A 27772-nucleotide genomic window follows, 5' to 3' on the forward strand; every position below is an offset into this window, starting at 1 on the left:
AAAATTTTATTAGTATATCCTCTATTAGAAATTACTTGTGCGCGTTTATGAATTTTATCAAAAATTTCCTGGCCTGCTCTTTCGGCAAGTTCGCACAGCCGCGCATGGCCGCGCCGCAAAATGGCCGGCAAGGCAGCGAAGGGAACGAACAGGCTCGAAAATGACATCTTTAAGTGCCGCGATGAGTCCAACTGGAAGAAAATACAGGAACTCGCAGAGCAGCTTATGCAGCGAGGCACCGGGCCCCAGTCAGGTTAGTTTGCGATCTGCGCTGTCGGTACAAAAAAAAAAAAAATTCAGATCGCGTCGTACTGACCGCTTGTCCGCTGGATGACAAATTCAAATGTTTTGCGATGGCCGCAGCGTTTCCTCTTACGCGTGCGCTGCGATTTCTGCACAGTTTTATTGCATGCCGCACGAACCTGTGTAAATCCGGTGCGTACAAGGTGTGAGGACTTGAATCGACCTTCGTTTTCTCAACGGCGACGCAAAGCGAAACTTGGGATCGAGTTTCCTGTAAGAGTAAACGTCAACATGCTCAGCGCTTTTGCGCTTTAGATGTTGTTAAAATACCGTAAAAGATAAGGAAAAATTACCGCACATTGTCGTGCATAGTGGCGTTTTGAATAGATGACATGTTTAAGGTGATCTAACGTGAAATGATTAAAGTGACTCCTGTTCAGGTGATTCCTTATCTTAATTAAGGGTGCTTTAGGCCACGCCCCCTTCATGTTCCCACGGAATAGTTAAATATAATTTGAGTTCATCTATACAAATTCACGTTGGGTTGAACAGCAGTGTATTTACCACTGTATCCTTAGGTTGCCACTGATGAAAATATTAACAACACGTCCTGCACGCAGCTGCATTGCATGCAGTTCATTCCTGAAGAAGCCATATGTGTTGATGAGTTAATTGCTAACGGTAGAAACACGCCCAAGACATTGACTCGATCCTGGGTGGCCTGCGCTCCTAAACTGCAAACTGCTGTCGTGCAGAGGCCATGGCCAGTTTCTTCATCGGTGAGAGCAAGCTGGAACAGTTTCTGGAGGAACACCCCCCGACGGAGGCCAACATCAACAAGGCCAAGACCGGCCTGACAGAGGCTAAGCGATACCTCAACAACTGCTTCACCGAACATGGAATTAAGGCATGCTAACATCATCTCGCACCTCACGCATGTTTAACTGGGCATCACGAGCCACAGAAGACAAACGCGTTTTTAGTGGTTTAAAGTAGAGCTAGGTGGTGGCACATCTCGCATGCATTACAACACGACCAACATAAGCAGCGAACAGCTCTCTCAGAAACAGCCAAAGCATTGGATCCGATTGTCGTTATTAAAATTCTGGAAGTTTATCTGGCCAAGTAAGCATAATGTTGTGAGAATGCATTCTTCTAGAAGAACGACTAAATTTGTAAACAGAGACAGAATAGGTCAGAACTAACACTAGACTGCCAACCAGCAGTTCATTTCCAATATCTATGGCATATATGTACATGAAGGCAGCCAATAAAAGCATCGCATACACATGCACACCGGTCAAAACATGCTACATATATTTCTTTGTGCGTGTGTGACGAGGATACGTATGCTACACGTATAGTTAATGCATTCTCGTGTGATTCAGTGCACGTCGTAAATCCATATCTATTTGTTGAGGAACAAGTGTACTTACAAAATAAAAATTTTATTTGCACACACACAGGTTTATTTTGTCAATCAAAACTATATTATATATTTCACTGAAGCAAGTTGCCCTGAACCTACTGACAAAACACACTTTCTTGTGCTTGTGTAACCAGAAAAAACATGCATTCTCACCTCAAACGTAAGAAAAGGGCACTTACAAATCAAATGGTCAGATTTGCTGTAGTGGTGTAGTCAAAAATGCACGAGCACTTACTTGTGAAAAATGTACAAGTGACCAAATTTGCTTGTAGAACAAGCAAATTGGTCACTTGTAAGCACAACAGGAACAATGTGCAATAAATTTCAGGAATTTATTTGTTTCTTTTTTCAAGAGGGAAGCATAATGACCTGTTTCTGCAATACACAATAGAATAAGAGTGCAGCTAACACAACAGATCAGGCTGTTTCCATTTCTACGTGTGTTCCTACCGGTGTACACTACATGTTTGTACAGGTGTAGATGTAAAATACAGACTAGCGCTTACATGACGATGCAAGAATTCATGGGGGTAGAACAGGCCACTCTAGAGATTGTCGCTTACAAGAGTTGGTTGATTGGGGAGACTTAGAAATAGTGAGTTGGGGAGTTCTAGAAAATAAAGGAAAGCCAGTGATTGCAATTGGCCCTGTGTACAAGCGAGTTACGATGCGCCACTCTGGAGCTTGCGAGATATGAGATATGGCTCACTGACGAGCTTTAAGTATAATGAGCTTTGAATAGGAATGTGAATGACTACAAAATATATGATTAAGTGCTCCACTCAAGATGGCGTAGGGGTGCTTGTAGTGCAAAGTCACTTGCATTTTCTATTTCTAAAACTCAGCTGTTGCACTGTTTGTCTGGGTGACTGCAAGAAATATGATTAAGTGCTCCACTCAGGATGGCATAGCAACACTTGTAGCGCAAAGCCACTTGCATTCCCTATTTCTAAAACTCCCTCGTGTCTTGGCTCTTGCACAGTTCATGTGGGTGACTGCAAGAAACGTTGTAACTACTCCATTCACAATGGCATAGTTAGAAAGTTCGTAGTATAAGTCTTCATATGTTTTGTCTCGACAGCAGGTCGGCACAGTGGTAGTAGTGGTGGCGGCGGCAAGTAGTCTCCTGTGCATCACCTTCAACGCATGGCCTCAAGCACGCAGTGGTCGCACCCGAGGGATAGATAGCTATAGCTCAGGGGATTGACGAGGTCTAATCAAAGAACATTTTTTTTTTTTCTTGTAAGGAAATCATCGAGACGCAATCTGTAACAGTTGGGTACACGAAGTACCGATGGTACCGCACCCGACTTCGCACTGTGAAGCAAACGCGTCGTGGTGCCTTCATCGTTCCTGTTGTAAGTGCCGTAGCCTTTAGTCCTGACGTAGATGGCTCATCTTTTGTCTACAGAATGTAATGAATGCATTCAAGTCTGTATACTCTCCACTCTGAAGCAATGTCATTATGTGTGTGTATATATGTATATCAGTGAAGCATAGAACCACAGGATCAGGCACAGAAATAGTTCAAAGAATAGAAGCACGCAGGAAAAATAACAGGACTTTACTGACATATTGGCCGAAGTCCGGCCTTCATCAAGATGCCTTCATTCTTGGTGAAGGCTGGACCCTGGCTGAAACGTCAGTAAAGTCCTATTATTTTTGCTATGTGCTTCTATTTATTGAACTATACACACACACACACACACATGGACACACTTTTTTTTTGGTAATATCTTTTTCTCATACTTCCTTCATTTTACTTATTAGTTAGCTTCTGTCCTTATGCTTTTCATGCTCCATACATTGTTGATTTATGGTCACATGTGACCACATGAGCGAACTGTAGGGGGATCCAAAAGTAACAAAGGTTAAAAATCTAATAATTCTGAAAGTACAGATGTTTTCACAGAAATCACAATAATGTCATGGAAACTTTAAAAGAAAAATTATTATAGTCAGAGCAGTTACATTCATCACCAACAGGTGGTGCTTAAGTTGCAACGTAGAGAAAAAGGAAACGGCTGAACACCTGATATTTTCTGTAAAGGGCTTCACCCTACAGTTCACAGCAACGAAGCAGACTCTTTCAAAGCATTGGGGTTTAGGGACGATGGAGAAAAAATATATTTTAAGTGGGTAGAAATAACCAAACGGAGGTTATCTGCTTGGTGGCTAAAAACAAGGCAAGAGTGAAATTTCGCCTTCCACTGAGTACAACATATATTATTAGTCAATGCTAGGCGGTGTGTGCCGCCGCCCGATTTAAAGGGTTCAGCCTTATCCATCTATCCAGCTAAAGCCTATGGAACAAAAATGTTTAGTGGCTCTATCCTGTGCCACTTCTCACTGACAACTGTAACTACTCTGGCTATAGGATTTTTTTAGTATAAAGGACATCCCATGTTTTTGTGTGCATTTCTGCCTAAACTGCATCCAACTGCGGTCTATACTTTTCGAATGATTAAATCTTTACTTTGCTGTTACTATTGGATCACCCTGGGGATGTGCTCCTCTGAGCAAAAAAGGTATACAGATTAGGGATTCCATGGTAAAGCTGATTTTCTCTGCCTATGAATGTAACTTCGAATTGAGGACAGCTCTCCAAACGTGGCATTGCGAGCATTCCAGCACAATCACCAGTTTCAAATTGTGTTGGAATTTTGAAAAAATCACTTCTTTTGACAAGCCTATGGTTCGTACACTTCTGCTAACAGCTGTACCTACACCAACCACTGGACAAAGAAAAAAAAAGCTTTTTCTTTATAATATCAACTGATTAATCTCGCTTAGGATGCACTGACTTGCAACTTATGTGGCAATTAAGCTCCTGTCTTCGCTACAACCATCATTAGGTGTAGGGTTGTCTGCTGGGGATTTAATTGAAAAGGAAACAACCACAGATGCATATTCACAATTATTTTCAGAAAGCATACAATAGACTAAGCAAGGAGAGAACCCTATTTGTGATGTCCAGGCAGTAAGCACTCAAGCTAGCCTGCCTTTTTAATTGCCTATCGTCTGTGATCTACTTGTACCAGAATGTTGTAGAAGTCAGAGTAGGCCTTCTGCACTCTTTATGGTAGCTCTTTGCGGTCCGTAGAAAGAAAAGGGGGGATCACTCTGGGAAAAAAGGATCTAACAAAATCACTTCTGCAGGCTGGTGTCACGACTGATGGCCACTTCCTGCTCGCCAAACTGCTCTACGCGCAAGGTTTTTACGAGGAAGCCATTACCCACCTGGACAGCGGCGGCATTGACCGTCTCGAGGAGAAATCCCTCTCGAACCGCATTCTCAAAATTCTCGCCGAGTCATTTGCCATCAAAGGTACTGTTCTCACAAGTCTTCACTGGTGAAATTGAGGACTACAGATGAATAAAACTTCAAGGGACCAGACAGATATCTTCCATTTCATTAACAGGAGCGTCATTTACTGAGAAAGGTGCATAAGGGTAAAGCACTATATGTTGTGCACCCTCTTAATCAAATTTATTAAATTATTCACTGTAGGAGTAAATGATGAACTTTACACTGTTTTCACTACTACCTTTACTGTCAGTGTCAAGCAAACACTGGGTGTTTTATGAAATTTTATAAACTGCTTCCTTCATCTTAAGTTAGTTTCCCATTTTTATGCTTTACTGTTCTTACTTTTTCTTTGCCTTGCCTCATCACTTAGCAACTCACTTTTCATCTTACTATCTCAAAATCAATATCTTAAGATCACTCTTGATGTTGAGGTATCATCTCACCTTCTTTTGTGCTGCCATTTTCTTCAGACTCCGGTTTCGGTCTGTGTTGCAGTCTTGTCCATCGGTGCATTTCTCTTACGAAAGCAGAACCCCAGCCAAAAGCATATATGGTATTAGTCCTATTGATTTGGTTACGGCAAAAATCTGTTAAGACCGGTTGAGAACTGAGCAAATATCTTCGTGGAGCATGAACCAACTAAAACCATTGCACTTATCTTTTGACAGGGTCTAACTTGCCTCTTGAATCTGGTGTTCACTAAGTTTTCGTTGAATGCCAGACTACTAGAAGGTGATAAGAAGCAGTAAAAACAAAGAAAAATAACTGGTTTTAGAGAGGTAAAGACCCTAAGGGTGCAGCACTAAGCAAGTAGTCACGAAGTTTTGAATGCTTTTCTTGGATGTTGACTGTTTCCCAACAGGCCTGTGCCTAGAGAAGGTGCCCCTCAAGACGACGAGCAAGACCAAGGCTGCCAACAGGGAGGACCAGATCGTTGCCTACTTTGTGCAGGCAAGTATCAAGTGATTGATTGATTGATTGATTGATTGATTGATTGATTGATTGATTGATTGATTGATTGATTGATTGATTGATTGAGCAGCACATTGTGATGTCTTGGCACTTGCTTCAGCTGACTCAGTCGTCTGCTGGGCTGTTTCTTAGCAGACGACCAAGTGAGCCACAGAAACTGCCAAAATGTCACTATGTTCTGCTCCCACCCACGTCAGTATGGTGTGCAGAACCCAGATGTATGGAAGCACCGTTTTATTTTTCTTTCTTAGAACAAACAAGCTGAAATAAGTCTATAGGCAGTTTGTCTTCCAGATGGGAACTTTCTTTTGAAGCGACAGCTTTCTTTAGCTGCTTCAGCCACTTCAGATGGCTGGATGATCTCGCACAATAAACAGTGGCACACAGCCAGTGACCCTAGTCATCTACTAGCTTGGACCACTAGTTATGTGTCTTAATAGACAACTTGCTATTGGCTGCTGTCCGGCCTAGTAGACAACTTGGGTCACTGGCTATTTGCCACTGCCCTCACCCACTTTGCCGCTGGTAGGAAATTATGTGAAACACTGTGGTTACTGAATTTCAGGCCAGCGACCTGGCGCTGAAGTACCTCCAGGAGGTGGAGAAGTCGCAAGGAACCGTGGGGGGTGTGGTCGCCACGGGAGCGGCCGGTGGCACAGCGGCTACAGTGGCTGCCTCGTCATCGCCACTGCCACCCAACACGGAGTACCGCATTGGAACTGTTCTCGAGAGCGTGTTGCAGAGGGCACCGCTTCTTATGATCAAGGGCGGGTGAGGACTGCTTTTGAGGCCATAACTGAGCATGGTTGCAAAAGAGCGCTATTCAATTCACCCTGGGAAGCGTGGAAACAGCTCGGAAAATTTGTGGATAGAGAAGAGACTGGTTTCGTGTTGTTTCTCTACATATCTTGGCTGTCTACGTTTTGTTCGCTTTTTCCTGGCTTCCTAAGATGAGCACGTTTCTTCAGCATAATGGGCCCTTTTCGCAACTGTAAAGCTAGCTCTTCCACGAGGCAGTGTGCCAAGCTAGCGGCAGCGCAGTAATTTTTGGAATTGGTACGTACAGCCACAGTTTGCTTGTGTCATGACATAAGAAATGTAGGCACGGCTCTTGTGATATCAAACCGTGTGCAAGGGACAAGCCCCAGCACGTGCGGCTAGTATTCATCGTGATTTGAACCATGACTGGTGCGACCATTAATTTGGCAAATGTGCAATGCAGAGAAGCGTACTTGTGAATGAGGAAAACAGTCTAACGAGACGCCAGTACAACAACAACAAAAAAGAAAAAGAAGAAAGAACACAAGATCCGTAATCAAAGAATGATAGCTATTGAAGTGCAGGCACATACTTCACTTCCTGATGTGCCTTAAGTAGATCAGGCATTTGAGGAAGTGTTGTGCAGTACGCTTCCATGCCGCTTTAAAGAGCAAGGATGTTTAACAGTCTGGAATGCAACCCAGCCCTTTCCTTTCGGACATTAGTGCATCGCGCACATTTGAGCCTATCTATAATAGCCCAACTTTTAGCGAATGCCTGGTTATTGCTGAAGACAACAATGCAACCGTCAGAATTTGGGTAGATAAAGCAGTGCTGCGTCTGACACTTAATTAACATTTTCAAACTCTGACCACAAGACAATGACGTGGTCAAGGCGGATACACTGGCTCCCCATCACTCTCTCTTTTAGTAAAACTGCCATCCACAAGGCCAATTTCCTCCTTGAGAGGAATCTTTAGTTCAAAGCCAACTCTGATTTTTCTGTAATCAAATTTCAAATGCATGTGAAATGAGGATAAGCTCTCATTAGGAAGCCGGTGAAACAATCTGAATGATATTTGCCATACTTAATTGAACCCTTTGTCTCATGTGCCTGAACTATATAAGTTTTAGCTCACTCACAAAGATGACGTGATCTTTCAGAAAACTGCGGCAAGCCATCGACCAGTACCGAAACGTTCTGCGTGCGGAAGAGACGAGTTCCACGCAATCACTTCGTCAGGTCTGTGTTACAAATAGCCAGTATCAACTGTTCATGAAGTTTTCTCATTGAACCTTCTGTGATGACACTGTATTGTTTCACTACAGAAAGATATTGCATATTAAAACTCAAATGCACAAAGCAAGAACACAGGCAACTCACAATAGTGCTTTGGTGTATCATGTGTGTCCGTGCTACTGTTGTCATCTACTTGTGCTCTCGTGCATCATCTGTTTACCAGCCTATGTTACCTGCTTGCATGTGCGAGTTTTTCGGTGCTCAACTAACTCATTCAGTTGCCTGTTTTAACAAAGATATTGCATTTGTGTTTGTGTGTGCCTGTGATTTCCCTTGAAGTGTATGTCTGTAGGTATGCCTGTAGCATGTGATCATATAAAAATGAAAGATTGTCTATCTCATGTTCTAAAGTAAAAGATTCGCATCTTTACAATGTATGGTCACAGCTACCTAGCTTTTCTTTTTTTTTCCTTTTTTTATACGCTGAATGAGTCAATTATAAGCCCTTACAAGCTTCAAATTACTGAAATGTGGTCTTCAGAGGTATTATCATCATTATACTACTCTACATTGCTAAACATTGTATAACGGACAATATATTTTGTCACACAGTATAGCTTGGTAATTAAGCTTCCATGAAGAATGCTTCATATGTGCAGAGCTCATATTTAAACGCTGCATTCATCTTTGTGCAGCACATTGCATCAACAGGGCACAGATGTCTTGACTTGCATGGCATGTTACATGCCAAGCTCCCTATGCAATCACATTTAAACTTCTCGGCTTTAGCTTGTTAAAGTGGTATTGTGTCTGCCACAATTGCCTTAGAAGCAGGCAGCTGTGCCTCTGTGCCATTTCTGGGCTTCAGTTTATGGTGAACTTGCTTGTGCCCCGACATAGACGATGTCTCGCCAGCTGGCCGAGGTGCTTCTGCGTGGCGTCTGCGAGACCAACTACATCGACTACGAGCCTCGCATCGAAATTAAGAAGCAGGGAAAGCATTGGCGGCCCAACAAATATTCGGGGCAGTCGTAAGTGTTCTGCTTCCTGGCCTTTTATTGGAATTGTAAAAGAAAAAAGAAAATAATTTGCATAGTCACTTTCTTTAAGCTGTGCGGCCTTTTGTAGCTACCTCTGCAACCACTATTGCCCCCTTTTTTGGTAGATAATGTTTGTAAAATCTTGTAAAGTGATGTTACAACCGGCCGCAAAAATTTTCAAGGCACAGATTTCACAAAACGTTAAATTTCCTGGTGACTTCACAGTTCAGCCTAGAATTTAGGTAAGTGATGTGATGGTTAGGTGGGAAAGTGTCCACTGCACGATTCTATTTGATCTCATTTTTATTTGAAATTAAATTTTATTTTGTTTCTCGGATTCTGTGCTCTCACAACTTTCTTGGTTGTCAGTAAGGGTAAACTAAACTAATGAGTCATTGCCTTTTTTTTTTTTTAAGGTTTGACCTATGCTCAACTTTAACCAATCCCTGTTTATTTCTTTGCTATTCTGAATTAACCTTCTTGAAATGCATTTGGTGCTGGAAAAACGTCTCTTCTTACTGGCAAAATATGCTTGCAATAGGCTGTGTCTCAGCGTAATTTCTTGGTATAGTTTCACAAGGGCTGATACATTGCTGTTTGTTTCAGATTGTTCATGCCGAGGACAGAATACGAGGAAATTCTCCTATTGCTGTTCATCAGCGAAGCTATGGTAGGCACATTCGCTTGTCCATTGACTGCTCCACAAGCGTATGCCATTTCGGTCTCAGAATGTTTTTCAGTTCTGCAGAGAGTTCAATGTAAATACTTTTTGTGACAGCTTGCTGACAATGATGACAAACAAACAGTGATGACAATGACAGCGGTCAAACTGACACCAGGAATGAAACCATGGAAAGCGTAGGGGAATTAACTGTTTCTATTTCTTTTTTTATAGAACTATGCGATTATTATGTGGTAATGGTATGGTGAAAAAGAAAGTGTGAAGTAAAAACAGGACAATAAACTTTGCATTATACATCGTGATAATCGTTGTATGTGAGCTCGTTATAAAAAAGGGTCTACTGTATTCAGACCAGTTTAGAAAATTGCCTGACAGAGCATTACTGAATTTTGCCTGTACGTATGCTGTGGTGGCTTGAAATGCAAGGTAAACAGATCTCTCGTAGGTGGAATAATCTCTTGGTTAGCTCGCATTTTCTACCCGTGGAGCAGCACACAACCGCAGCTTGTCAGTGCCGCCAGTAGATGGGGTCGGCATTATGCCAGCACAGTGAAATGTACCAGTTTTGAGGGGACTTCACTCGTAGAAATGCAGTCGAAAGTAAAGTGAGGAATGCAACAAGGTTTTTGTACTTGTAGCCGAACTTTCCAGTAGAGATAATTCATCATGTTATTGGAGTGTACAGATTAAACTTTGAAAACTCCTGTGGGTGGTCAGCATTTATCCGCCGATGCCAATGTCTAGCAAGCCATCTCGACATGGCTTCATAAACTTGACAACGATTTATTGTATGCCGGCATTGATGCTTTGGTATACACAAGGAGTAAATGTTTGAACAACCATAGGGACTATGCGAAATAGTGTTTAGCAGTGCCTTATGAAGTAATGCGTACCGATGTACCTTTGCATAAAGTTTGCCTTTGATAGGGCTTGTTACCTTACTCTTTGACACACCCTAATAAGAATAGTGAGGGCTAGAGGGAAATATTTCATGTAAGCGTGAAAAAGCCTAGACTAGAATTCTCAGTATGCATTTTCTTTACAGGCAGTCCGCAATGCGGTCCTAGACCGGTCCCCCGAGTTCCAGGATGCCCGGGTTCATTCGTACAACAACGTCGTCGCCGTGTACGACTTACTCGTTTTCGTCCTCGCCCGGTTGGGCCAATTCCAGATACTGTGTGAGGTGTGATAAGTTTCCCCTTTAATATTTCCTATTTTTCTTTTTTTTAATCAATTTATATTTACTGTGCTTGTCATTGTGGAACAGTCCAATGTCTCATTATTAATACGCTGAATTTTTATTTAAGTGTGGGAGATATAACGTAAAGTCCATTTTAGCAGGCTCACCAGCGCTGGCGTGTGTACCGCTTCTTGTTCTTCGTCTTTTCGTGCTGTTTCCTTGTTGAGTATGTACTGGCTAGCCCAAGCTGCCATAATGTTGCCATCCATTGTAGTAATTTTCTTAAATTTTAATTTTACGAGGCTTTGCCACAAGGCATGCGGGAAATAAAATAAAATAAAATATGACCTTCTAACTCTGCATCATGCAGGAACTGTGCTTTTGGCAAGCTGGTGTGAAGTTTCATTTGTGGATAGTTACCAAAACCAGTCTCTAGTTAATTGATTACTACGCTAGTTATGTTCCCATTAAATAACTTTTCATTCTCTTTTGTTTGCATGAATGTACTCTCCATGGCCAAAAATAAAGGGGAACAAGTGGTCCTAATTTTCCATGATGCAGAATTATGTTGGGCTTTGTGGGTGTAAGCAAGCAACACATAGACATGGAGCTCATGTAAAGATTGCATGTTCAGACTGCGAACGTCCCACATGTCTAAGGAAGGCACCCCTGTTTGCTATTTCTAAATGCCCTGTTGTTGTGGGGCAATAAGCTGTGTATGGGAAGAGGCTAACTAAATGCATATCAGTTGTAGTGCGCATCATTCTAGCTACGAATATGGTACCTGTTCACAGTGTTGCCAGAGAAGAATGGCTCTAAACTATCTTAACAAACGGTCAGTAGTACTAAAACAATTTTTAGTATTTCTAACTGAAATGAATTATTTTTGGCCTTCGAATATTATTTGTCAAACCTTAAAGTTGTCAGGTCTGCTTTGGTAACCAGAGTCAACAAAGTAGGTTGAAAGGTGACGAAGTAAGAAAATGAAGTCACATTTCTCATCTGTTTTGTATTTAGAGCCACCATTCTTGCTTGTACTCACTCACCCTCACTCTCCCTTCTTTCCTTTTTTTCTACTGCGCACTTCATTTGGCAGTCATTTGAGCGAGCTATGAAGTTCTCGTTCGAGGAGTACCACGTCTGGATGCAGTTCTCCCTCTCCTTGCTCTCATACGGGAAGGTGAGTGTTGTGCAGTGACCTCTGGTGGAGCCATTAAAAAGTTAATCTGCTAAATTTAGCAGGAATTTGTGCAACTAGCCTTGCATTGTTTCCATGCGCGTTCCATCTCCCGATTGGTGCTGAAGAGCATAAAAATAACCCAAATAAGGTCCCTTAGTTCTTTCTCACACACCATCTTCTTATCCACGTTACTGCTTGGGTCTGCGCCGGCATCTGGCCACTTAAGCCTACCCCGGCCAGCACCATGTTACGTTAGGAATCTAACCACTGCAAGACGCCTTTAAAGGAATGCTGACATGACATTTTTCAGCTTTTCATTTTCTGTGTCAAATGAAGGTTCTGGGCCTTGAGAAACTAGAAAACTTACTTGCAAGCCTTCCAACGCCTTAATTAATTTACTGTAATAGCTTTTCTACAAACCTATTTTGGTTTTGTGTCCTGAGAAGTGTTATTCTTGTGATGTCAGGACGCAGAAGGACACTTGGGAGCAGAAGTTTGTGAAGTTCTGGTACTTGCTTTTTAAAAATGTTTGCTCTAACGCCCAACTTTTTCCCCAACTATGAAGTGTAAATGTGTGTTTCGCTCAAAATTTTCCTCGAGGTGCAGCAGACAGCGAAAACTGTAACAATGTGCAAAATTAAACTGTTTTCGAAGCTGTGCTTCCTATTGACAACCGTGCAGTGTTGTTCGTGCATATGCCTGAACATTGTGAACATTGTTGTGTTTGGCTATTTGGGCAGGCTATATACTCGCAGACTTCTAAAAAAAATTTGTTTATGTATTTATGAATTTTTCTTCCTGCCTCTCCCAAGTGTTGTAAGTTGGGATGCAAGTGATAGGTAGGAGCTGGTTATAAATGCTAAAGTATGGTACAACAATGCAAGGATGCAAGTCTTGTAAGATTTCTTAAAAGAAGACAGTGAACACTGTCATGTGCAACAATGCTTTGCCCTTTAGTTCACTCTGTCTACAATGCACTGACCAGGAGTGTTTTTTTACTGCAGCACCTCAGAGCTACCCTAATGCTCAAGGAGTGCGCACGGCTTCAGCCACACAACAGCTTCCCTTGCCTCCTGGCTGCTAAGGTGAGCCAGCTCAGTCTGGAAAAGAAAAAAAAAAAGCTGCCCAAGGTCATTGCACATTTTTTAAAATTTATGAATGAAGGAATCAAACTCGTTAACGCTGTTTTTTGTGTGTACCTGCTTCTCACTTTTTTTGTTGTGTGGTCATGGCAATATCTTTCGGCAAGAATGGATGACTCAATTGATCAGCAGGTGGGAGAGTGCTATGTTAAGCTGTGCTGTGCAGGCCCTGCAGGTGTGCCGTTGACTAACTCTGTTCTCTGTGGAATTACGCGGTGAAGCAGCAGACGGTACCCAGCTATCCTCGCCGTGACAAATATACGCTTCCAAGTCAATAATTCCTTTATTAAAGCAAACCTTTCTATTCCTTCCTTCCCGGTATTGGCGCATCTGCTCAGTCGGTTTGTCGGCGACTTGAGTGGAAGCTAATTTTTTGTAGGCAGGCCAATAGTAAACTGGGCTAATTCTGAAGGTGTTGCAAAGAAAACTGGGTGGATCTTGGAGGCAATGTAATCTGCAGTTGCGTGAGTAATGCGGAGAGGATCTCTGTCTCTTGCCAAGCGGGCATGTAATTGCATTGCTGAAAAACTCTGTGCAAAACATGAACACCTTTATAGCATTTATTTAACCTCTTCATGAAAGCTTGGCTTCACATAGGTTTTAGGATGTATGTTGGATTTGCATTTTTTTTTTCCATAAAATCCTCTCAGGTATGCCTGGAGAACCTCGGGAATGTTGAGCAAGGCGTGGAATTTGCGGAAGAGGCACTCAACCGCGAGAAGCGGAACCCACAGAGCCTTCTAGCGCAATGCCACCTGGTGCTCGGTGTGGGATTCGCGCTGATGGCGGAGCAGCGGAGGCCTCAGAGCAAGCGGGCGGAGTTCAAGGCATCTGCATTCCAGTGTTTTCTCAGGTAGCGGACAGTTGGTCTCGGTTTGCATTGTCCTTACATTATGTCAGTTAACCCAGTTACGGTTGTGTGAATACAGTGTATGGTTACGTCTGGGAAGCGTCTGTACCCCATTTTCATACATAGAAGGCAACTTCTTTCGCTGCTGCATTCGTGGCCATAAAATAGCGTGTCACATATGAGAAAAAAGAAGAACATGTAAGTGTGCATTACATAATTTGACTTGACATTACGTCTCATACATTTATGTCGCAATATATAATGTGTTGAATATAAGGCGTCATCAATCTGAACCTGTTTGCCACTGAATGGGCAGAATTACACGTTTCAGTGTGCAGTGGCCCAGCGTACTGCTTACGCTCGCGACAAAAAGCATTTCACATCACGTATTGTAAGCACAAATAATGTGATTATGAAGTTTACTAGATTTTACGTAACCTTATGCCCACGTTTGTAATTTTAATATGTGAAGTAGTTATTCTGTAGAAAGTGTTGTAGATCAAGAACAGCTGTACTGCGAAACATGCGGCGTGAGATGTCTATGTCCGCACTACTAGCTTAGCTTCTACAACATTGCCTAAGTATGGAACAAAATATGGGAAGCGAGTGCTTTGGTTTTTTTGGACTCTGCAAGCACAAGTTCTGTGTCACATCTCGCCCAAGAACAGTAATCTATGTCCTGATGTCAATGCAACATTTTGGTGAATTGGCACATGCTTTAAATTCTTTTTCTCTGCTTTCGCGCAGCTTATTTTTCTACTACAGGCAATATGGTCTGCTGTTTTTTTTCTAGCTGAGCTGTTGTTGGTGTGTTTGTTTTCCATCTAAACCTAAATCACCAACAGGCTCTCTCTATGACTCCGTTAGGTTGTGTTTGCTGATAAGCTGAACAGTTCAGAGACATCGGTTTTATTCTCCATTAATTCGGTGTGCCCTCTGCATAATAATAATGAGCAGATGCTCACACAGCAATATTTTCACAGGCTATGTCAGCATGCATGTGCACCCACCCGCAGTGGTGCTCACTCGCGTTTATAGCCACTTTCATTCACACTTACGAGCACCTCACTCACGCTCGTACGTACATCCGCTCACACTTGTCAACAATCAGCCACGTTCACAGATCGACATTCCCTCAAAACCACCATCACTGACTCTCGTTTGTTCTCATGTTAGCCGGTGTTCACTCCGATTGATATGATGTTCTCTAAAACACCTCAGCACTCACTGCCATTCCTACTCCCATGCACTTTCAGCCTTCATAACTCACTAACACTGTATCTTACGCCTGTGAAACGAGTGTGGGTCAGTGCACTTGTGAGTGAGTTCACCAAGCTACACTCTGTACCAATATCTAATGCAACACCTTTTGTCTGTGTTTCAAGCAGCAGTTCCACACAAGTCGTAACTTCATCGACCACGACCTGCTACCACCGCTGCCAGTACTTAAGATTTTTATCTTAACGTGCCCGATCTTTAGAGTTTGTTTATGATTATCGTACAGACACCAGTGACTTAACAATTTTTTTTTCATTTATGTCCGATTTAAGGCAGAATCTGCTTAAAAAAGACACAGATACAGTTTCCAACCAATTTTCAGTGCCAGATATTTCAGACATGCTCGATTATTTGGAGGTTAGTAATTAATAAGCTTGTTAATTTAGCAGTACTGGAAGCTTCTCCAGGAGGTTGCTAACAACATAGTGTTAGTTTTATCTGCACATATGCCTCACTTCTTCTTTTTTTTTTTTTGCATGGTCCATGTTAGCCGGGACGTGTGTTATATGTTAGCCTGTACATTCGTCTTGCAACTGGTTGAAGTTGAGATGTGATATCGCTGCCGCTTGTAAATCTTTAATTATCAAAGAGACCTTTCTATTGTATGAATGCCGTGACACTGTGCTGGCTGTGGGCATTTCCCCGTTGGCAACTTCAGTCTGTGTCTTAAATATTGCAGGGCGCAGAGCGCAGACCCGTACCACCACCTCCCCGAGTACCACCTAGCCCTGCATTATGCGGAAGTTCGGCAGGTAAGCTAACTTTTTCAGTGCAAGGAGAGAGGTACAAAAGTTCACCTTCTGCGTAGTGGTTGCTATTCACTTAAATTCGTAAATCTTGCTCCTCATTTACGAACCTCAACATATAGAGGCATTGGCCTTTTGCTGGCCGATCGGAAGATGGTTCTGCACCACATAGCTGGCAGGAGTTTCTTTACATACGCATACAAGCTGGTCCAAAAGCAACAAGAAAATCTAAATTTAATAATGATTTGAAAAGTATACACTATATAAAGATGCAGTTTTCGTAGAAATGGGCCTAAAGATAAGTGTTTCTTGAAAATAAGAAATCTTATAGCCAGTATGGTTACGTGTGTCATGTGGCGGTGGCACTTTTGTGGCCCTTCTGAGGTTGGAATACAGTTGAAGCACCACTTGCCGGGACTCGTATAACTACTGTAGCTACAATTCATGTTTCTAGATTCTACAATTCAACAATTTCTACAATTCCATGTTTTTTAGTGCAAATCTGTGAAATCCTATTTCGCTATGGCCATTACCTTTCACAGTGTTAATTTCTTCCTGCTTGTGTTAATTTGGATCACCCTGTATATTGAATCGGATCACGTCAGATCACGGCGAATTCTGCGAATCAAGTTGAACATGTGCAGCTGTCAACATGTGTGCAGTAAAGCTTGATTTTAAATAATCTCCCTCTAGTTTCTGCACAACACAGAACTAGAATTTAGTGGTTACGCAAGGTGGTTGCATGCGTCGACAGTGTAACAGCAGCCAAAGGGTTCGTATCGCTCGCCCAGACAACTAAACTACCACGTGATGTTGCTGCAGTTTGCACAGGGCTTCTTGCCAGTTGCACTGTTGGAAAGAGCCTTTTGTCATTTTGTTTTTTTTCCCCACTTGCAGCTGAACAAGGCCGTGTCGCATGCAAAGCGAGCGCTCGAGCTCAACCCCGAGCATGTTCACACGCTGCACCTGCTGGCGCTTCTGCTGTCTGCGCAGAAGCAGCACGGCGAGGCGCTTCAGCTCATCAATGCCACCCTCGAGGAGTACCCAAACTACCTCAAGTGAGCCCATGCTTTTGTCCACGTGGGGTCACAGCATAACCTGCCATTTGAGAGTATTGTAAATGGAATTATGTAACTAGATTGCAAATTAAGATTTGTTTCTTTTATTATTCAAGTTGAAGCTTTATTACCAATGATATAACGAAGTTTACGTTCCTTCTTGTATTGCTTGGTGATATGTATACTTATTGTGTTAGTCTTTATTTTATGTATGTATAGCATTATGTTTGACATCTTTTTTTTTCTTCTTCTTGATATGTTCCCCCATTGATATATTAACCAAGGGTCCCGTTGCACTTTCCAACTTTGACACCCTTGTCTGTAATGCACCATCTGTAATGCACTGTAATGCAGTGTCGGCATGTAATGGGGTGACGACAGTGTAATGGGGTGACGCCGATCATCTGTAATGCACTATTGAGTGAATAATAAACTAAACTCAAAATTATATGAAATACCATCTAGTCGGGTAAAACCGTTAATAAGACTGAAGCATGTCACTGATCATTAGTTGAAACAAAATGACGTTTCAAGATCCATACAAGGAGTTTCTTGTTCACAAGCAATGTAATAAGAGATTTGTGTGCATCTCGAAATTTTCATTTTGGTTTTACTATGGTTCGTGACCATAGCAGCTCAGTGATCTGCTTCATTCCTAACAATTTGTGTTTTATTGTATCCTGTGCAAGATTGTAGTTATTTCTATCCACTCCTTCTACATGTTGCATAAGCAAGGCAGTTCCTGTAAATTAATAAGAAATAGAAAATATTTGGATACATACGGAACACATAAATACTCTTTCAACAATAGCTTAGTGATTCAAGCTAAACTCGTATTTAAGCGAGAAAGCTAGTCTCCTGACTGCAAGAAGGTGAATTTTAATTTAAGGTCTCACTTTCTCAAAAAATTGCCCCAAAGCAGCAAACAAAAGGAACTAAAGCACAAAGCTTACAACTCCTTAACTACGTAACAAAAACAGAAATCAGAAATTTGTACACTGCATCTGCTTAGTCAACTAAAGCAAACAAATATGATTTATTCGTTTACAGCTTATGGGAAATCATCACATGTCTACATGAGTTTTGCAAAAGTCCCATTCAGAAATTGTGGGTATAGTAGTTCAAAGTGGTGTGTAATATATCACTTTTATCCACATTAGATGTGTCAGTGCATGCAGTGATATTATGATTCTGTCAATGCACAGAATCATAATATCATTTCTCGTTGACGAGTTACAGGGACGCAAACTTGACACTTTTGCTTTCTTTTTAATATTCCGACTTACAGCAATTTTTCTGTAATCGGTGGTCTAAATGAAGAATCATTATCATCATTAGCTCATTCTGTGTTCACTGTGGGACGAAGGTCTCCCCCAGCGATCTCCAATTACACCCGTCTTGCGCCAGCTGACCCTGTCGTATGCCTGCCATCTTCCCCATTTCCTCGCACCGCCCAGTTCTCTGCTGTTCTCTACTGCGCTTCCCTACCCTCGGTGCTCATCTTGTAGACCACTGTTTTTGTAGACCACTCATTATATGTACTGCCCAACTCCGCTTTGCCTTCTCAATCTCAGCTAGAAATTGGTTTGCCACCATTTGCTCTCCAATTTACGCCGCTGGGTCTTCCCGTCTCTTGACATTACGCCCAACATGTTTCATTCCATTGCTCATTGCATAGCACTTGGCTTCTTCTCAAGCTTCTTCCTTTAAATGCAACAAACCTCGTAAAACTTGGTGCAGTGGATGTCAAGGAAAACAACACATTCTCCATTCTGTTGTATTGTAGGACACAGCATCTTAATTCGCTGCGTTTTTACTGTACCACTTTTTTTTTTTAAGTCTTGCTCGTAACATCAGGGTCAGCTAGCTTACCACTAGTTCATCAAGACCAATTAGCTCACCCTTGCATCTGGCCACAACTCGTGTTATAACATGCCCAAGTGAAAGAACCAGTACTCTCCTCTGCTAGCACATTTTTTTGCTTTTTGTTTATCAGTCATTAATTCAGTCACGGTATTAGATGCCTCTTATGGCAAACCTCATGATGCTCTTATGTCATCATGGCCTACCCGTATTTGGCACTGGTCCTGACATTCCAATTTCTTTGAAGTGCCTCATATTTCTTTTCCTTTTCTTTTTTAAATTTCTTTTTCAGTCTGATGTACACCAAGGCACACCTCGAGGACTACTGCCTCGGGCCAGAAGAGGCCTTGTTGACGAGCAAGCAGATGCTGTTGCAGTGGAAGACGTTCTATGAGTCCGAGCTTAAGAGGTCAGTGGGCTGGCCAGATAGATGAGACTGGAGCAACAAGTGTGTGTGCTGTGCTTACAGGAAAATTTACTGTAGGAAAACTACTCTATGCAAAAGAAAAATTTTGCTGTAGAATACAAAATAAGTGCAATTATTCAAGTGTCCAATGTTGCGCCGCTATACATCTTGTTGCTAAAGGTGGCATGAACTCTGATCTAAGCATGAGAGCCAACTATGCTGATGTAACATAACATAGCGGGCCCACAAAAGTACTCGTATTAGGCCTGAATTGACAGGCTTCATTTCGTGAGGATAGTACCTTTTAACCCTTTCAGGCGCCAACTAATTCTGTTGATTGAAAACTTATTTTCACTACGTTTCTGGCATCTTCAGAATCACAAAAACATGTGCAGTTGCAGAGCAGGTTAAGAATTTTTAAATTTTTTTCAGCGAGTTTTGTCAAGTTTGCAGAATGTGGACTCCAACGAGAACTCACTGCAGGAACCTCGGATATGAGAGCATCCACTATTTCATGTGAAGCAAGCCTTAAAAGCACTAATCCAGGTGCTTGAAAGTTATGCCTTGTGCAACACTCTGTGAAAAGCAAAAAGAGAAGTGAACCCACTACATACAACATACTCGCACTGAGCAAAAGACACACAACTGTCTACGTTCCCACTCGTTTTACTGAAACATTGTGCACCTGTTATTTAAACTTGCTGCACTATTCCAAACAGCAGAGTTTCAAGATGTATGGGACCCGTATTAATCATCATTACTTTGATCAGTGCTTTTGCTGTTTATGCACTTTCGGCATACACAGCTGTGTACACAGTGCATGAAAAGGTTAAAAAGAAGTTCATATAACCAGCAGAATTTTGTCGAAAGTAGCCCAAAACAAGTAAATATTTTGTCCATTTAGTGTGTAGAAAGTTTCAATAACAAGTTATACTTTGTACGTTTGCACTAGTTTGTGAAGCCTCTTGTTTGAGGCCTCTTCTGTGACATCTGTCTCTGGGATGCCTAATCACACAGAATTTTACTTGTGACAGAAGGTTATACTTATTGTTTGCACCGGTCTGCGTCATATTGCCTGGAGCCCCTTGTGTGTCATATATGTATAACTTTGGAGAAAGCTAGTGAGAAAAGAAAGCAATAGTATCAGTGTACCTAATAATATTTGCTCAGGGTACCTGATAGTACCTAAATGATAGTTTAACTGTTAGGAATTAGTGAACTCAGCAGTGGGTTTTGTGTGCGCAGCGACTATGCCCAGACCGGTCTGCAAAGAGTGACCAGCTGCAATCGTGGCTCGTTCCACGTGCGATCAGGTGACTTCTCAGACCGGGAGTCAGGTACGTGCCCTTCGAGAGCTCCAAGAAAAAAAAAAGAAAATGAAGAAAAGCCCTTTTCACGACCAAGCACAACATGCGTGGCACAAGCAATTGGAACGAGGCCCTACGATAAAAGTGCCTAGGCATCTTGCATAGTATGAACTGCGAACCGCATACCGAGTGCTTGTACGCAACCATCCACTGGCATGTGGCAATGCATAATTCACTGCTGTGAAGCCTGTGGAACCACACTTGTCAGGGAAATTCATACTTAATCCACAACCCTGCATCTTAAAAGTCTGTTGTGTGGGTTACGGCCACAAAAGATTTGCATAGGTTGGTCGTTGATAGGTTTAAAGACTAGTGAAACAGTGATGTACGGCAAGTGTGCGAGTTGTGTGAATTGATAACAGTTGTTGGCAAAAAAAAGAAGATTGCATTCTTGCCTGACATGGGAAGCGGTGACAGCAATAGCTAGCGCATCATTATGTGCAATAAGACTCGCACTGTTTTGTAAAGCTGCAGAAAGCAACTACAATGCACTTGCACAATGCTCTTTGGAGAACTGCAGCTGTTTCTTTGTGTGTACCTGTTTTAGTCAGCCTGTTTAAGCTTATGGTTCTAAAGCCGGACCAACTAGCCCTCACCAAGACATTACTACCGATCTGATAAGCGCATGTCATGACGGTGACACTGCGGGGATGCGGCTGGAGAGTTTGTACAACAGCCTTCGCCGTAACGCGTGCAGGCCAGTCGATCGCCGCAGCTGCACGTGTGGAGCAGGCACTGTCCGAGGCACTGCAAACGGGCGCGGGACCCATGGTGCACCCGGCGAACCAGGCGGGTGGGGGCGGCGCGGGTGGTGGGTCGATGGCAGCCCTTCGCGAGAAGCGCGGCTCCCAGACCCTCTGGCTACTGCAACTGCAGGTGTGGCTCCTGATAGCTGAGCTGTACCTCAAGATGGAGCAGCTTTCTGAAGCCGAGGCCTGTATCCTCGAGGCATCCAACATCTACCCCCTGTCGCACCAGCTCATGGTCATGGTGCGTGTCGCTGTTTGGGTGTACAAGAGGCTTTGACTATACCTAAAGCAAAAGCCAATTCTTGTAAAGCCACTATAACTAGAACACTACTACTTTGTTTACTTATCTATTATTGTAAGTCAGAAAGGCCTCGATGTGAGGCCTTACATGAGCGAAGGAAATGGCTGACAAAGCGTATTAGGCTGACACCTAGCCTTCAACAATTGAATAGCAAACTTGATGCTTCAGATCTTTTTATATTTTGTGAGTTTCAATAACTTCGGTAAAATATTTCATGGCCAAAATAAAAAAATTTGCTCCCTACAGTCGGTAGATTTGAACTTTCACACCGATAGCAATTATATAGACACTCAAGGCACATTCCCGTCGCTGCTGCCACAGCCGGTCATGCTGTCACGGTACTGACGGCACGTGTGTGGCCGACACGTGGAGGGTTAGAAGGTCTTCAGAAATGCACAGTGCATTTAGCTGCAAAAATGCCAAAGCCAAGTGGACGTGCCGTCATACCTGTCTGGCCTATCTCGATTGGCTCTACAGCAGAGCCAGGGCAGCATTTCGCCTTCTGCCGCTGGCATAAGCTTTGTGCGCACAATAGCATCCCTACTTCCCATTCAGCAGCTGTTTGCATACGGTGGTTTGAGCAGAACAGACAGTAAGCTTTGCAAGCTACGAACGCCGATGGTTTTCCTTCGGTCTCATCTTGTGCACCATAGAGGTGGTGACATCTGTAACGCAGCTGGGGGCTTTTTTAGGCTTGTAGCGCAGCTCAGAAAGAGCAAAAAGGAAGGTGGAAGGGGTAATGAAAAGTAATGAAGAACAGAGCGAGCAAACAAAGTGAACATACCAACTCACCCAAACTGCCACGCTTTTGACAACTGGGGGGGGGGGGGGTATTTTGCGTGTGTCCGCCTTGTGGATTCTCCATTTCAACCGCCACTAATTGGATGGAACTGTACGAGCGAGAAGGAGGAGAAGGCAGGCTGGGGTCACCTGCCTCTTCTCGACCCCAGTCAGCACTTCAGCAGCAGCCGAAATGAACAGTCCACTAGGTGGACACTTACAGACTAGCCCCTCTGGTGGCACTCCTTATCATGCCAGCATTACGAGATGCCCGGTAGCTGCCAGGGTGCTGTCCCTGCTGCACAGCAGCAGTTGCATCGCCTGCTGTGTCGCACCAGCATGTACTCCCCACACATTCTTGGAACATTGTCTAAGGAGCTTCAACAAAATGATAAATTTTGTGCATCTTATGTTTCACCGTTCGGGCGAAGGAACTGCCTACTTCTTTTTTTCTAAATGGAGCAAAGCTTATGAAAATCCACTGCGCCTAAATTGATAAGCCTTCCTGCATTTCTTTTTTTTTTAATTTCAGCGTTATCTTGTGGGCTCCTCTTTATATATCTGGGAGTGGTGAGATTGTTCTACATCCACTGAACCGATTACGAGGAGGCTTGTTTTGTTTAAAAGAAATTGTATAAACTGACTGTCTAGAAGAAGTTTATAATTTGGGCCATCAGTTATTTTACACGAATTGCAAAAAAACGAAAATTAAACACAATAAAGTAAAGCAATCAGTTTACAACTCCAACTTGACAGCAAGAGACAATGTCGGAATTCTCTAAGCTACATCTATTGGGACATCTGGGTCAGAAGAAATTGACATGTTGCACACCACTCTGAATCATACCGATAATTTGCGAATAAGGTGTTTTGCAAAACCGACGTAAACAGTTTAACTTAACCAGTTTAACTAAACGATTTCACTGTAAGGTGTAAACTGACACATCATATATTTGTTCAGTTTCGTGTTCTCTTGACCACGAATATTGTTGAGGGATTGCTTCAGGAACCGTCAAAAAAAGCATTGCATGTCATTCTCCCCTTTCACCTCGCAGAAGGGCTTGCTGCACGAGCTGCGGAAGGAGTACTACGACGCGAAGACATGCTTTCAAAATGCAGTCTCCATCAATCCGCTGCACGTCACTGCTCTTCAGCACCTGGTACAACTGATTGATTGATTGATTGATTGATTGATTGATTGATTGATTGATTGATTGATTGATTATAGCTTTGTGCTTTGATGCTTAAATCTGTGTTTACTCCTTAGGCTGTAGAACTATCACATAGTCTTGTTTTTTAACTCGTGTATACAACCTTTTGTTTAAGTTATGGCTCTCTGATCTTTATGCATTGCTGTGACTGTGGCTACTACTGTATTACTTTAATGTGCAGTTTCTAAGATCTGACATGGCTAACAAGCAAGACTTAGCATGCAGTATAACTTCAACGCTTTTTCTTTTCTTTCTTTCTTTCTCATGTTTAAGATCATTGAACAATCGCTTAAAAAATGTTAGTCACAGTCTTTGTCAGCAAGTGCAGCGAAACTTGTTTGTCGATTATCCAGGGCCTGATAACAATATGAAGCCAACATACAATGAAGCCAAGCATAGTGGAAATGAACTATTCTTAGTTGTAAATGTTGAAATATTAAGGAAAAGGGAATGAAAGTAGAAGACAACTCGCCGTAAGTGGGACCAAAACGCACAACCTTAGCATGACACGTACAATGCTATGCCAACATGCACAGTAGATGAGGGCATGGCCTTTGCTGCACGTAAATTGGTAGAGCATTGCACACGTCATGCGGAGGTTGTGGGTTCAGCTCTTGCCGGTGGAAAGTTCTCATCTTCCACTTTCATTTGCCATTTTCTTTATTTCAAAATTTTCAAATAAGATACAGTAACTATTTCAACTATGTTTTCCTTGGACACATGCACACACAGGAAGAGAGAGAGAAGGGGGGGCGTCCCAAGTAACTTGTACTAAGTAACTTGTATTCTAGTATTGCTTTATAGCCAGACAGAACCAAGGTGATGTCTTTCTTCATTTGGAGCAAGTCATATTACTTTATTTAATTACATTAGTTAACGTTAATTAAGCAATTGCACTAATATATTTGGAGCAAAAGTACTAATGAGGAAGTCGTGGACAATCGTGAAAAAATTCTGACTAGCTGTCTGCTGTTTAATATGTTAACATATTTTTTTTCTATACTCAAAAGAAAGCCTGCAAGAATGCGTAAAAGTACTGCACGAGTGCTTTGGAATGTGCGGTGCACTAATAAGGCACAATTCTAGCCAGGTGTGCTCCAGTGGCGGAAATGACTGGCCGATCAATTGATTGATTGATGAACTGATTTCTGAAGCTGTGTTCACTGCCTTACTGCCTTTGTTACGGATGGTAACATGAAAATGTTACCGTCTGTAACTGCTGCTCAGGTTACAGGGCTGAGAACCCGTAATGCTGCCCGTATGGTTGCTTTTATTTCACACTCCTCCATATCTTGTGCAACATGGATAAGCGGCGATTGATTGATATGGCTGTCGCAAACGAAAAAAAACAAGCCCCTCGGTCCTTGTCGCTCATTCCAGGGCCTGGTCTACCACTACTTGGGCAGCAGTCAACTTGCCGAGAAGACGCTGAGAGATGCGGTGGCCATTGATCCCATGTGCCACCAGTCCTGGTCAGTTCTTGCATAGCAATTGCACTAATCCAATCCAAGATGGATAGCGAGACGATACAATAGCTGCAGTTAGTGTGAACCGTGAAACACTGCGACATTTACAGTCAAAAAGTTCCAAAACTATTCCAATACGTTCTTCCGTCCCAAGGTTCACCTGCATTTGTAACATTGGCTTATATCAGACTTCGAAAACACATTTGGGAATACTACTGTGTGCTTAGAAACTGGCTACAGGGCGACTTCACTTCGCATTTGCATGTAGTTACACTGGCATTCTGGTTAGTTATTTCCTGTTCGCATTTTAATGTGTGCTGATGGTAGACACAACAGTATGAAATTGAAACACTAGATTTGTATTCAAAGCCGGTAATCCTCCTTACGTGTGCTTGTAAAGAGGAAAAGCTCCATGGGTATGACTCTCCAACAGGAGAACAATGTTTCTTCGACTGCAAAGCCTCCCGTCCGAGAAACCCATACAGGTTTCCTTTGTAGCTTTGCACGGCTCTCGGATGGATGACAATTTTCCAGCTTTTCCTTTGCCCTGCGGGTTTTTATAAATATGATTCGCTTGTTGAACGATTACAGGTTCAACATGGGCAAGGTGCTTCAGGAGACGGGCGACTTCGACTCCGCCACTGACTGCCTCAACACGGCCATTCAGCTCGAGATGACAACACCGATATTGCCGTTCTCGACTGTTCCCCGTACGCTCGAGTAACGGCGGCGAACGTTCCAATACTCTGCGATCTCACACCTTTCTAGTTACTGAGAGCGCTAGCGGGCTTGTACAAAATTGTAAAGTGGAAAACTTGCATTGTAAGCGAACAACTTCAGATTTATTTGCGTCAGTAACGCCATCACCAGCAGCAATAAATGTGCGTTGCATGCGGGGCGTGTGACCCGGGCTACAATATCGCGTACGGTTAGTTTAGTCGAGTACCCTTCTCAAACTTTAGATGTGTTTGTCGTTATGTTTCGAAAGTTTTAGCACGAATGTTGTACTAAAAAATAAACCTCTGTTGATGGAAGTGGTTTTTCATTGTCGTTCTGATTTTACATGCACTAGAAAAAGTTTGTGGGCTGTTCCACTTGAAGCACAAAGAATTGACATCAATAGACAACACAACTTTGGAGATCTATGGCTTACAATAACTTTTTTTCTCAATTTCAAAACTGCTGATACAAGTTCAAAAATTTTTTTCATGTAAGTGTGCCTTGCCGTGCTAGCTTGCTGGCTTCAATTCATGCACAGCAGTACCTACCCTAAATTAATTGGTTAAAAAATCAAACTTTCAGTCAATTATGTATTTCATTTTGTCATGCAAGTTATGTTTGCTTCCAGTAGTTCAGCTAAATTTTGAGGCACCATCATTACCAACCTATTTAAGTCCACTGCAGGACGAAGGCCTCTCCCTCCGATCTCCAATTACCCCTGTGCTGCGCCAGCCAATTCCAACTTGCGCTTGCGAATTTCTTAATTTCATCACCCTGCCTAGTACTCTGTCTTCGACTGCGTTTCCCTTCTCTTGGCACCCATTCTGCAACCCTAATGATCCAACAGTTAGCAACATTTAACAATTTCTTTCAGGAAGAAAATGTTTTGAGAAGATGTTTGTTAAAGTTGTATAAAATCTTACATTATCAAAGAAAAAGGATATCATTGAGGCACATCTGCTGCAAAAAGTTACGCTGCCAATCACTGCAAATTTCACAGGGTGTCTACCAACCAGAAAAATTGGTTATTCTCAGGAATATTGAACAGTCTGGAAATACTCGGGGAAAACTCGAGGAATTTTCGCTTCTATCAGGGAAAATTAGCTGTAATTTTATTGAAAGGGAATGACAGTCGCGGTAATGCTGGCTCGAGTAACAGAGAGGGATCATAATGAATCGTCTTTGATGCTGTGCCATTGGCTGGAGGAGTTGCGAGTGTAAAGTTAACGACAGACTTTCCGGATGGTTGGCATTTGGATCGCTTCACAGCACCACCACGTACCCCATAGAGTCAATGTACAAGAATGTCTGAAATTTTGGACGCAAAAACACTTTGCCGTACGATTTTCAGAACATTTTTTTCGTGACCGCAGGTCCAACACGGCATTAATCAAAGCCACCACCGCCACCGTTTCGACATCACTTTGGTGAAGGCACAACCGCATTTTTCGTGACGTTTGATGTGGGGCATGTTGGTAGAAACCTCCAAATATTTTTTTGTTCTTTCTTGAAATGCTCGACGCCAATGAATAGCTTGTGAATGTAATTTGAGCTGGGGATTTAATCCTTTTTAGGAAGAAATGTAGCACAACTCACTTTGCAATATTCAAATATTTAGCTACTCTAATTATGACGACTCTTCACAAAATGCTCAAAGAGTCATTCTACTACCCTGATTTGCTTTCAGTGGAGTCTCAAGCACCATCTATGTTTCACACATGTACTAACAGTTGATCATAATTCGCGACTGAAAGGGATGTTCCAAACTATTTCTTTCTGTATGCAGCTCCACATGTACTA

General features: G+C 42.5%; 1 protein-coding gene across 1 annotated transcript; it reads left to right on the top strand.

The window, feature by feature from the left end:
• The first annotated feature begins 94 nt into the window (after nt 1-94).
• Nucleotides 95-26286, top strand: Ttc7 (tetratricopeptide repeat domain 7). Its single transcript, XM_070528033.1, has 20 exons — nt 95-253; nt 999-1150; nt 4832-5000; nt 5845-5933; nt 6520-6725; nt 7878-7956; nt 8854-8984; nt 9600-9663; nt 10721-10858; nt 11952-12035; nt 13040-13120; nt 13828-14030; nt 15985-16057; nt 16949-17109; nt 19265-19381; nt 20624-20715; nt 21443-21735; nt 23631-23735; nt 25167-25258; nt 25844-26286. Exons 1-20 carry the CDS (start codon nt 121-123, stop codon nt 25974-25976), a joined length of 2595 nt encoding a protein of 864 aa, XP_070384134.1. The 5' UTR covers nt 95-120; the 3' UTR covers nt 25977-26286.
• The last annotated feature ends 1486 nt before the right edge of the window (nt 26287-27772 follow it).

This window comes from Dermacentor albipictus, chromosome 10, assembly GCF_038994185.2.
Source record: "Dermacentor albipictus isolate Rhodes 1998 colony chromosome 10, USDA_Dalb.pri_finalv2, whole genome shotgun sequence".
NCBI classification, from domain to species: Eukaryota; Metazoa; Arthropoda; class Arachnida; order Ixodida; family Ixodidae; genus Dermacentor; species Dermacentor albipictus.

Excerpts from the sequence above, each read along its gene's own strand:
- Ttc7 (XM_070528033.1), top strand. The coding sequence starts at position 121 with ATGGCCGGCAAGGCAGCGAAGGGAACGAACAGGCTCGAAAATGACATC. Across the intron at positions 5,934-6,519 it reads TCGTTGCCTACTTTGTGCAG|GCCAGCGACCTGGCGCTGAA; the intron begins GCAAGTATCAAG and ends ACTGAATTTCAG. Across the intron at positions 16,058-16,948 it reads ATTATGCGGAAGTTCGGCAG|CTGAACAAGGCCGTGTCGCA; the intron begins GTAAGCTAACTT and ends CCCCACTTGCAG.